This window comes from Callorhinus ursinus, unplaced genomic scaffold (assembly GCF_003265705.2).
Source record: "Callorhinus ursinus isolate GAN/ISIS: 27379988/994484 unplaced genomic scaffold, GSC_fseal_2.0 scaffold10, whole genome shotgun sequence".
Lineage (NCBI taxonomy): Eukaryota > Metazoa > Chordata > Mammalia > Carnivora > Otariidae > Callorhinus > Callorhinus ursinus.
The window spans coordinates 65,175,898-65,187,524 of NW_027397072.1; the positions used below are offsets into that span (position 1 = coordinate 65,175,898).

General features: G+C 50.7%; 1 protein-coding gene across 7 annotated transcripts in view; it reads right to left on the bottom strand.

Annotated features, from left to right (window-relative positions):
- Positions 1–11,295, bottom strand: part of CCDC85A (coiled-coil domain containing 85A) — a 204,302-nt gene extending 193,007 nt beyond the window's left edge. For all 7 annotated transcript variants that reach the window (XM_025868719.2, XM_025868718.2, XM_025868717.2 and 4 more), the window contains exons 1-2: positions 10,891–11,295; positions 2,777–3,734 (exon numbers count right to left, since the gene is read on the bottom strand). In XM_025868719.2, the coding sequence (XP_025724504.1) occupies positions 2,777–3,734; positions 10,891–11,151 (1,219 nt within the window). In that variant the 5' untranslated portion in view covers positions 11,152–11,295. The remainder of the gene's footprint in view (positions 1–2,776; positions 3,735–10,890) is intronic.
- Positions 11,296–11,627: the final 332 nt, after the last annotated feature.

Here is an 11,627-nt window from a genome sequence, read left to right on the forward strand (position 1 = left end):
TCTGTTTTGTCTTGGCTTTTGTTGTTTTTCAATCAGCTACTAATTTAAACACGGCTATATAGTCTTAACTATTTTAAAGAAAGGAAAAATACCCCAAATTCACCCTTATATCCAATTGGAAATTAAGCTGTTTTAACCAAAGAAAACTCTTGGATACCCAGTTCATCAGCTGCTTCCTCCACTGAGTTTGTAACAAGATTTAAAGATGTCCAAGGCACAGTCAACTAAAACAGTAATTGTTTTCACTGATGTTCCTTCAGTGCGTATATGTGTGTCTTTTTGGAGGGAACATTACAAGTAAGACCATATTGTGCCAATACGTGTTTCTTTTCGGTTTCATTCTGCCACAATGCAGACACACTTCCACTTGCTTTCATCTACTTTTTCTTCACTTAAAACCCTGCAAGTGCTCATCCAAATCACTCATTATTTCACACAAACTCCAAACAGAATGACTCTGTACATGACTCAGCAAATCTGCAATTTGGGATTTATCTTGCTACCAGTTCCTACTTGTTTCTAGGCCAATGATTCAACCGGAGTGTGGGGGGATTAAAAATATGAAAAGTCATGTCTTACCATCCATATCAAAAATTAATTTGCAACGGCAGGATACATACAGGCCCAAATTTATAGGCGGACGATCCATAAACACCTCATTGTGCCACTTCATTTTCCAATCAATTATTGAAATAAAAATGCAATGCAAATGCACTACAAATATACTTTGGTGAGGATATCAACTTCCAGAAGATTGGTCACTTAAGAATGAGAAGACCTGATGTAAACGTAAGAATTGAATACAGTGTCGTTCTAAATAATGCGACTATGTTATACCAAACTCTTAATTAAATAAAATGGTTCAATTTTAAAAAATCATTTGCTGGATCATGAAATCTATCTGAATCCAGGCAATAATAAGTCATGATGTAACGCCATCCTCATCTAGAAACATACCTTACTTTATGCAAGGTATTGCTTCAAAATTGCATTTGAAATCTTTTCTTGTGAGTTAAACCATGCCTTGATTAAACTAGAGGAGTTCTTTATTTAAAAGAGCACTTTGGGAAAGAAAGAAAAATTGTTTTGTATGTACACTACCTGGCCCCTAAGTAATTTTTTTTTTTGGTTCCAGATACAAGTTTTCCCTAAAATAGTGCACATATTTACTTCTCATACTCATTAAAAAATAATTGAGAAATGGAAAAGTCATTAACTTGAACTTTCCCGTTAACCCATTACTCCCTGAAGACAAGCTTCATGGCTAGCGGCTCACCTCATCCATGGTAACACAAATAAAATCTCTTTTTAAATGCCTTTCAGCTCTTGTGAGAAGTGCACAGCCAAGGCTGCCCACAGCAAACAGGGCAGCTTCTGGGCCAGTCCTGGAAAGAGGGGGTGAAGGCGCAATTAACTGAGTCAAGGCCCCAGCCAGCCAGCCAGGAGGCCTCAGCCCACGGGTGACTTGGCTTCTCCCACCTTCCACTTCCCAGCCCAACCCAGAAAGGAGCAGCATCTTCCCCATCCTCCCCAAGTCCATCTGCACATAAACGAGCACTGGATGCATTAGAAGCCAAGCTTCAGGAGTCCATTCGCAGTACTAAGAGAAAAGGACTGGGATGAAATAGGATCCAATAGGTAAATCCCCAGGTACCATATTGAAAATGTACCCCTTCATGTCACTCACTGCTCACATAGGCCGCCTCCACCACTGCTCAGAGCTTAACTGCACACAGACTCTGTAGCAGCTTTCAAACAAAGCAGAAAACCTCAGGTACATTGGATGGAAAACCCCACAGTTTATAAAACCAAACATGTTAGTTCTAACTCAACTGTAAGTAACATGAAGGGATTGGGAGGGCGTTTTGTTTAAGAAATGATTTTTTTCCCCCTCTCTGGAGTTCAAAGTGGTTTTAGGACCAAGATGCAAGAAATTCAACCCCTTCCGAAAGGTTTAGGGTCCCGTTTAGAGCGATCTCAGCAAATGCCGTGGATATGACCCTTCAGAAACCAAAGGAGAGTCCAAAAACATCTGTACATTTTCAAGAGGCACATTTAAACAACCAGGGAGGCTGTCTCACAGGGTAAAAAAAGCGTGCTAGTCAAAGTATGTTTAAGGGAGTCTGGGAGAGGGTGGTGGGTTTTGAGAGACTATGGAAGAAAATCATTTGATGGGTTTCTCCTACAAAGGCAAGCCCCCACACATGGACAAAATCCCCGAGGTAAGGTAAGGCATATCTACAGGCATTCAGGGAACACGGCATCGAGCCTGTGAAGGGACACCATATTTCTTTTCCAATGTTACTGTTTTTCATAATAAATATTCATTTCTTTATGTACATAAGGTGTTAACTGGATTCAAAAACCGGTTTTTGGTCAGCCATTGGATGAGAACCCCAAAAGGAAACCGCACACACCTAGGAAAATACTCAAGTTCAAGACTGGAAATCCTTAGCTTGGTTCTCTTTTTATCGTCAATCCCGACACATCTCACCCTGACCACTCAGAGTCCTGTGGAATTCTTGTTCCTCTCCTTCCCCTAACTGCTCATCCCCTGTCTTCGCCAGGCTTACTTGACTGCGAACCTTACAAACTAAAACAAATCCAGGGGAAGAAACACACGGAGCCTCGGAAGCACACGGTTGCTCCTCTCCCCAACCCACCCCCCTTCCAGCAGCGCCTGCACTTCCTCGGGTGGCTGGGAAGCCCTCCATGGTTCAGAACTCTCTAGCGAGTCGCCCCAGCCAAAGCGGCTCCCCAGCACGTACTGACCCACCGTTCATGCCACTGTAGACACTCCGGTGATGGGGCGACACGTCCTCCGGCGCCTGCCTTCGGAGGGTACCCTCCCGACTGCCTCCACCGCTGCCTCCGCCTCCTCCGCCCATATGTTTGTGATCGGGGCTCCCCCCAAAATGTTGTTTGAGGTGCTCAGGGCTGGTGCCCCTGGCTCTGGGTAGATGCTCCAGGCTCCCACCGAGGGCGTGTTTCTGGAGATGCTCCGGGCTCCCTCCGCTGTGCCTGGCGTGTTCAGGGCTGCCCCCCGGCCTGTGCTTCTGAAAGTGTTCCGGGCTCCCGCTTAGCACGTGCTTGGGCAGCGTCTCGGGGCTGCTCCCAGGGTGCGGGTGCCTTTGCTGCTCGGGGCTGCCCTTGCACAAGGGTTTGTGGTGCTCAGGGCTGGGTCCTTTGAGTGCTTTTGGGTGATCCGGGGTCCCGGAGGCTCTGGGTTTCTGCAGGTGCTCGGGGCTGGTGCTCCGGTGCTTGGTGTGCTCCGGGCTGCCCTCGCCCCGGGGCTTCTGCAGGTGCTCTGGGCTGCCACTGCTCGCGTGCTGCTTGTGATGGTCGGGGCTGTCGGTGCTGCCCGTGCTGGACGTGCTGCTGCCGTCGCCCACGTCCCGCACGTAGGGCGCCGTGGAGGCGGCGAGCTGGCACAGGCTGGCCTGGCTGTCGATGGAGCAGCGGCTGCCCGCACAGCCTGCGCCCTTCTCCTCATCGAGCAGCACGCAGAGCTCCTTGAGCTCCATGTTCTCCTTCACCACCTCCTCCTGCTTCACCTCCAGCTCCTTCAGCTTCTGCAGGTATAAGGCCACTTCCTTGTGCATCACCCCAGCCGTGTAGCGGCCCAGTCTCTGCCACTCGCGGGACACCCTCTTGCCTTTCTGCCGGTCATCATCCAGGAAACAGCAGAGGTCCCTCAGCTCCTGGTTGTCCTCCTGGAGTTTCTGGTTGATATCCTGAAAAGAGAGAGAGAGAGAGAGACAACCATTCAAGGGAGGTACACAGGTGAGGCATCCTCAGGCTCAGACCTCCTGGGAGGGAGAATTGGTGAATTCTCTGTGATATTAGGGGAGGAGGTGAGAAGCTGAGAGGAAACTGAGGATTGTCATAAGAATAACAATAACGGGTATTGGTGATGCTCCCTGCCCAGGGCTTACCTGTATGATCTCATCGAATTCTCACAAAACACTTGGAGGATAATGATTTTCATGGTTCTTTGTGGGGGCGGGGGAGGACTGGACCTCACAAAGCTTCACTTGCCCAAGGCCATCCGGCCAGTGTCTAGGGAGCAGCCAGTTAATTCACAAGAAACCACTAAAAATCCAAGGATCCCCTGCCCCACTTTCCAGGAAGAAAATGGCTGCTTGGGACCTGAGAAATGCTTAAAAGCTCTGAGGCAACACGCCTTCCATCAGCACAAACATAAGCACTGCCTGGTGTTCGGCCCTTGACACGGGACTAACAGCCCAGTTCCCACAGGGGACCAGCACAATTGCCCTCTAGCGACATTTCTGACCCGCACATCTAAGCCCCACTGGCTGAACCCCCTGCACATCTCCCAGGCATCCCACACGAAAACTCGAGCAATGCCAAGCTCTTGTGGGATTTTCAAAGCCCTCTCCCCAAACTGGCCCCTCTCAGCAAATTCTGCCTCCACGCATCCTGCTGCCTTCCCTAAGAGCCTGGCTTATGCCTGGCGTCTCCTTCTCCCTCACCTTTCACTGCTGAACTAAACAGGTCTTCTGAACCCATTCCCATGCGTGGCAGCACCTCACTGCCCTTGGGATAAAGTGCAAAATCCGTCAAGTCTCCCAAGACCCCCAATCCTCTAACCTGGTCTATTTCTCCCACACGAGTGGTGCTCCACTCACTCATTCACAAGTATTTAGTAAGCATCTATTCTGTGCCGGGTACCAGTCCAGGTGCTAGGGATGTATCAGCGGACACAGCAAACACCTTGACATCCTACAGCTTTCATTCCAGCGGGAAAAACTGGCAAAAGGTCAGTAGAGAGCACAATGCCACGTCGCGAAAAGTGCTGGGAAGAAAACTAAAGTAGGCTAAAAAATACTATTTTTTAAGAGAAGGCACCTCACTGAGAAGGAAAACATTTGGGCAAAGACCTGGGTGAAATGAAGGAGTGAACATCTGAGGGAAGAGGATCCCAGGCAGACAGCAGGGCAAGTACTTGCCCTGAGACGAATATGCCTGACGTGGCAGCGCGGCCAGTGCGCCTGAAGCACAGTAAGGCCCCAGAGCTGAGCTGGGAGAGGGGGCAGGAGAGATGACACCCAAGAGGTGGGAGTCGGGGCTGGGTGATGCTAGGCCTTGGCAGCCACATTTAGGACTCTGGATGGGTGGTGAGCTGAGGATAGAGTGGTGACACAATAGGTCCATTTATAAAGAATCACCATTGTTCTGTGTAGAAAACAGACCAGAGGAGGGGGGCAGGGGATAGAAGAAAGGGAGACGAGATAAGGTGGAAGCCAGGAGAGATCCGCGAGGAGGCCACCAGGCCAGGCCAGGTAGAGGGAGAGGGTAGCGGCGTGCGCAGATGGTAGCGGCGGAGAGGGCGGGACCTATCCCCCGACCCCCAGCTAAGCCCCACCACCACTGGCCTGGTTTCAGCGCCTAAGGAACAAGCCCTTTCTCTCTTTCACTTGGCACGCATTCCCTTAAACGTCTATACAACCTAAAGGCCTCACTTTATAAGTCACTTCCCCAGAAGCCGTCCCTGACCAGTAGCCCCTATCTAAAGGAAGTTGCCTTATACACTCCACCAGTACTCCTTTTATTTCCCCTCTGTGGCACTCATTACAATCACATGTGGTTGAATGTGGCTATGAGAACTCACCAGACTCCGGTCCTGAGCATGGAGACCCCAGCTATTCCGTCCACCTCTGTGTGTCCAGAACACAGCACCCCCACGATGGACACCTGAACCAAGGAACTTTGAAAACGCATCATGAGGTTCCCCCTTTATTCTCCAGTCACACACAGAGTGAAGGGACTGTTTCTTGAAGCACCTTGGTTTGGTGGCGATGAACCAGGGGCGGTCATAGGGTTGCTATGGAAGATTTACCCTGCTTTCCGAAGCCAGAAAACCTCTCTGGTCTTGGGACTCGGTCATCCAACCCAGAACTAGAGGCACTCAGACGAGACTTGATCCCCGTTCACTCAGATTCATTCTAACACTTTGCCTGATGCTGGTGAGAAAATAAACTATAAGACACCTGCCAACCACAGCTCGCATCCCCTGACAGTCTTGAGGCCCAAGATGGGAGTCATCCTGAGGAAGAAGAGGATCTTGCGCAGCGTGGTTTTAACTCCAATGCTAACTCTTGGCATCCTGACTATTCTGTTTCCTTGTCTCTGATGCCCACTTCTTCCTCCTCGTTATCACTTTCAGACCTCAGGCCTGGCCATTTCCAAACCCCTCCCACCTGGGCCCCTGCCTTGGTCCGCCCCAACCTCTATCTTTCCTCACCCACCCAAGTCAAGCTCCCCGCGGCCAGACTTGATCTTCAAAATCACTCCCTGAATGTTCTGTCTCTCCTGCATCAACCGCACCTTCTCCCCTTTACCAGGAAGGTGAATAAACCCTTTGGCCAAGCCAGGAAGGCTTTCTCCTGCCTTTCCACCTTTAGCTCCCTCTTTGCCAGCTAATCACGAAACCTGACTGTATCTAGCTTCCCAATTAGAAAATCCCGTCCTCTTTCCTGTATGAACTTACCTAAGAGGAGAGATTCCTCTGAGAAGTCTCCCCTAGCGCTAGAACAGCTTCTGGCCTATGGCAGGGACAACCACAAATGAATGAATGAAGTAACTTTCCCACTCACCGCTTAATGCCTCTGAGATACACTAGCTGGAGCACTCATCTGGCATCATTTTTTTTTTTTTCTTTTCCAATGTAGGTATCTTAGCTTCTGGGGGCAGACTCAATTCTAGAGTCATCCTTTGCATAGCTGACACACCCGGCATGGCACCTTGCCTACAGTAAGTAATATGTGTTTATGGACTGACCAATGCTTTAAAGCCCTAGGCCCGTGGCCAAAACAGGATACAGCTCTAGCTACTGAGGAAGGATTTCTTATTATTGTCTCAGGGAGCCCCTGTGAGGTTGGAGTCTATGTCATAAGAGAATAAATGATCTGTTGACATTGATGCTTTAAGGGAAATCAGAAGCTGTGGAGACTCTGAGAAAATAATACTAAAAAAAATTAATCTTTCTTTTTTTTTTAAAGATTTTATTTATTTATTTGAGAGAGAGAGAGAGAGAGAGAAACACCATGAAAGGGGAGAAGGTCAGAGGGAGATGCAGGCTCCCCGCCGAGCCGGGAGCCCGATGTGGGACTCGATCCCAGGACTCTGGGATCATGACCTGAGCCGAAGGCAGTCGCTTAACCAACTGAGCCACCCAGGCGCCCAAAAAATTAATCTTTCTAAGCTTCAAAAATTATTCTACATTTAGTTTAATCCTGGCATTTTATAGAAAGTTCAAGTCATATTCTTCTCCATCTAAATGAACTTCCATCTGAAAACACTTCCTTTTGACTATCCCACAGCTATTCCTGATTTCTCCAGAACTGGGAAATAAATAGGAGCCGTGCTACCCCGGGGCCTCGTGGGGTTAATGCCTTTCCGAATGGAGTGAACCATATACTTCCCAGAATTCCAGTTGGGGTAGAAGGGGTAACAGCCTACTTAGCTTTCTTTATCACCATGCCTTCTTCCAAGAGTAAATAATATTCTTGGGTATACAATTCTGAGCGATTTCCTTTCCCGTCTGTGGAACAGCTAAGCAACCGATTGGATAATCATCACCTTATAAACCAGCTTCTTCCAATCCGCTACATTAAGATTTGGGCTTTCTTTTTCAAAACACAACTGTCCTTTTAACATTGCCACTGGCCACCAGATGTTATCCATCTGTCTAAAGGGGACTTTTAAAAGATTCAATCCACCTCATAGCATACCACTCAAATTTTCATCCGTAAGATTCTCAAGTACTCTATCTGTGGTTAAAGAATTGTTCTAATTTGTAATTTTTCTTCACTGCAGGGAGGGGGATTGGTGTGTTGGGGAACAGAGAGGAACATTAATGTGATGCATAACAAATCTACAGATCCGGGTTCCCCCAAATCTGCCCCCTTGTCCCCTGAAATCCCAGGTCGGAGCAACCTGAGCATTGGTATATGCTCAGCAGTGCACAGACATGGTTCTCAGAACCCAACTCCTTATAACATCAGAACCAGAATCCCCTTTCTGCACCCTTGCAGAATCACACATTCTAAGCAGAGCATGTCAACTAGCTGAAAGAAAAGAAAGCCAGCCTATTTTAAACATTGTATATCTGTGTGACATTGAGAAAGCTATTTAACATCATCTATGGATCATTTAATCTTCACCAAACGTCTTACAGAATTCGCATGGCCATTTAGCAGATGAGAATGGCTGAGGCTCAGAGAGGTGACCAGCTTGCCCACACTGCCCAAACTGTCAGGCTCCAAACCCTTTCTCTCTCGGCTGTCCCGCACTGCTCCACCTCTGAAACGTTTAAACGTAGACAAGTCAGCCTGTGCTGGGACCCAGGCACAGGCGCCTCCACGGAAAGACCTAGCGCTCCCATCCCCCATCTCTACAGCTGCAGTACCACCTCGTCGCCTTGAAAAGATTTCTTGCCGTTTCAAAAGCAGATCACAGAAAGGAACATAAAACAAGAGAAGTGTTGTGGCCTTCATTACGCTAAATGTACAGTCTTCAACTGGAAGTCCCAAAACATCAGAGCTGAAAACAAAACCCCAAATCCTCCTTCTAGTTAGGCCAAACTAAGTAAGTGCACATATCGTTTACTCAGTCAACCACATTAATGGATCAGGGGGGTGTCCAGGGATGTTCTGGCTAAGATGATGGATAGAAGGGGGAACACTGGCCGCTCAGCAGGGCTTCGCCACAACCCCTCAGGGGTGGGCCAGAGGCCTTGGAGGCTACCATGTTGTAACTGGCCAGGGATGACAAAAAGGAGGAGTAGAGGCTGCGTCAGAAAGTATCCAGCCCCACCGTTCTGAACTTGGTAAGGAGGTGGACAGGAAAGTCTTTTTAAGCCAGGTCATGAATCTAGACCCCCAGGAGATTTTCCTACTTGGGGTGAAACTGCCCTTAGCTGACCTAATAGGTATTTCTCTAAATGAAGCTACTAGAAAGAAGACCAGGCTCCCCCACCTAGCTCCCCTCCCCCACATAGCTCCCCTCAACACACACACACACACACACACACACACACACACACACACACACACCACACTACCCAAGGGAACCTTCAAGTATTTCTGAACTATTATGTCAATGCCCCATACTATTAAAATCCTTAGGAAATTGATTAATTACTTAATTGAAAACTCTTCCAAGTTACCTTACAGTTCAAACCATGGAAGAAGATTAAATTGGAGGGTTATGAACTATACCTTTGTCCAGCTTTGCCTAAGAAACCCAATCCTGGAGGTGTAGGCCTATACATTTACACGCCCTCTCCTGATGACAATCTCTACCACTGTTTTGTAATCAAGTCCAGCATTAAAGCTTCTCCTACCTGATCCTAATGTCTTGTTGCAACCCCCTAGGAGATGGTTGTTATCATTTGCATTTTATTGATGAGTAAAATGAGGTCCTGATAAATTAATTACCCAAGCTCACCCTCCTTGGCAAATGAGGATTCTAGATGCAGACCCACCTCTGAGATGATCTTCTCACTACACTAGCCTATGTCTAATGCCCCAAGAGTCTGGTACTTAATAAATACTCCACTGGTAATGAATTAAACCAAAGGAGAGTGGCAGTCTTGGGATTCTTCTGACTGTGGGATCTTTCTAACTGCACCCACTCTAGGAAGTAGATGACAAGTGCGTTGGGGCCCCGGGGAAGGCCGGCTCCACCTGCACTGGACCCAGCACCCAGGTGAGCATCTCTTTGCCCCAGAATCCCAGAGCTGGAGGCTGAGGCAATTAAGAAAGTGTCTACAGCCTGGAGAATTGAGGTGAGAGTGGAAGGGGACAAGAACAGCATGTGCCTGCAGGAATTTGCTCCCTGATGTCCCTGCAGTGTTTTCGTGCGTGTCTGGCTTCCTATAAACAAAAGCAGAACAATGAGAGGAAGGAATACCAGCAGGCCCCAGCACAAGCAGCGAGGAGAGGAAGCTGGCGGTGCTGTGCGCGCTGGCAGGGCGGATCCCGGCCCGTCTCCTACAGCCCCGCTAGCAGGCCCACGGGTCTCACACTCAGAGCTCTCCAAGGAGAAAAGAAGTTGATGGGGCTTTGGCTTTCTTCTTTTCTTTCTTTTTAATTTTTTTTTCTTTTTTCTAATAGCAAAGAGGGAAGGCTGGTTCATAAAGCAAAGCATCAGTGGCCGACACTTGGGGTGGTGCCTTCAAATCCCCTCCACCGCCTCAATGCTAGATGAAATTATAATCAAATTGGGGGTGAAGGGGAAAGGGGGTCAAGGAACCCCAAATGACGCCATCTGAACTGGAGAGAAGGAAAGCGCAGGAGCAGGTAGAAAATGTGAAGGCAGAGCTTAAGCTCCTCTGCACTGGGTGACATACACCAGCTGCGAAGGTGGCGCCCGCGACTTCTCCCTGGGCACCCCGCCAGCCCTTCTCCCCAGCATTGGCGCCCTTTCCTCATCCGCCGGGGAAGTCGTGGCTCCGGAGCACCGGTATCCACGATCCCTAAGGATGAAGATGTCCTGGACTCGCTCCCTCGATCACCCTTTCCCCTACCTGTGACCCGGCTCCCCAAACCACCGATTCTCCAGGCTTCCTAGGAAAATAAAGGTTCTGCATGCCCATCACCTCCCTCCCTACTTTTCAGCATCCTCGGCGCCCTCCCCTCCGGCCACAGAAGATCCCAAGTGATAGCTCCACACTGGCTCTCCCCAAACAGGGAAGAGGAGACCAATCACTTCCAAAGTTCGGAAAAGTTTCCAAAGGGCTGGGGATGGGGAGCAGGGGGTGCTGACCGGGAGAAAGGGGAGGATCACCTGTTGCCCGAGGGAGGGAAAGTTTGCCCCGCCCCACCACCCCGGAGCGCCCCGCTCCCCGCCCGACCCCGCGCTCACCTTGAGCCCGCGGATCTCGCCGAGGTGCAGCTGCAGGCGGCGATTCACCTCGCGGATGAGGTTGCTATGGTCCAGCATCGCGCTCACCTTCTCGGCCTCGGCGCGCCGCAGGCTGCGGATCAGCTCCTCCTTGCTCCACTGCAGCAGCTCCTCGTCCGACACTTTGGACAGGTCCTCCGCGGTGGCGGCGGCGGGCGGGCCGGCAGAGGCTGAGGGACAACTTTCCGCCGCCGCCGCCGTACCTCCGGCCGCCTTCGACATGGTATCCGCGCGGTGGCAGGTGCGAGTGGGTGGAAGAGGCAAAGCGACTCCCGAAGGCGCGGGCGCGGCGGGGCCGCCTCCGCCCACACCCCTGTGCGCTCCGGCGAGTCAGCTGCACTGCCCGGCGGCCGCTGGGTTGGGGCGGCAAGGGTCGCGCTGGGCGGCCATCCTACCTCGCCATCCCCGCGCGCGCGCCCGCGCACCCCCAGGGCCGGGCAGTCACCCGCGCGCTGCTGCCGAGGCGCGTCCCAACTCGGCGCACGTCCATGGTGAGGGGCGCCGGGGAGCTGGCGCCGCCGCGGGAAAACCTCGGGGAGCGGCGGGGGCGCCCGGGGGCCGCGCCCGGGTTCCCCTGGCCTCTCCTCCGCTCCGATTCGAGACCGTCGCCCACCACACTCTCGCACACACGCACACACGCGCGCGCACTTTCCTCCCCCTCGCCGAGCTGCAGCCCCGGCCTCACTGCGCTCCTAGGC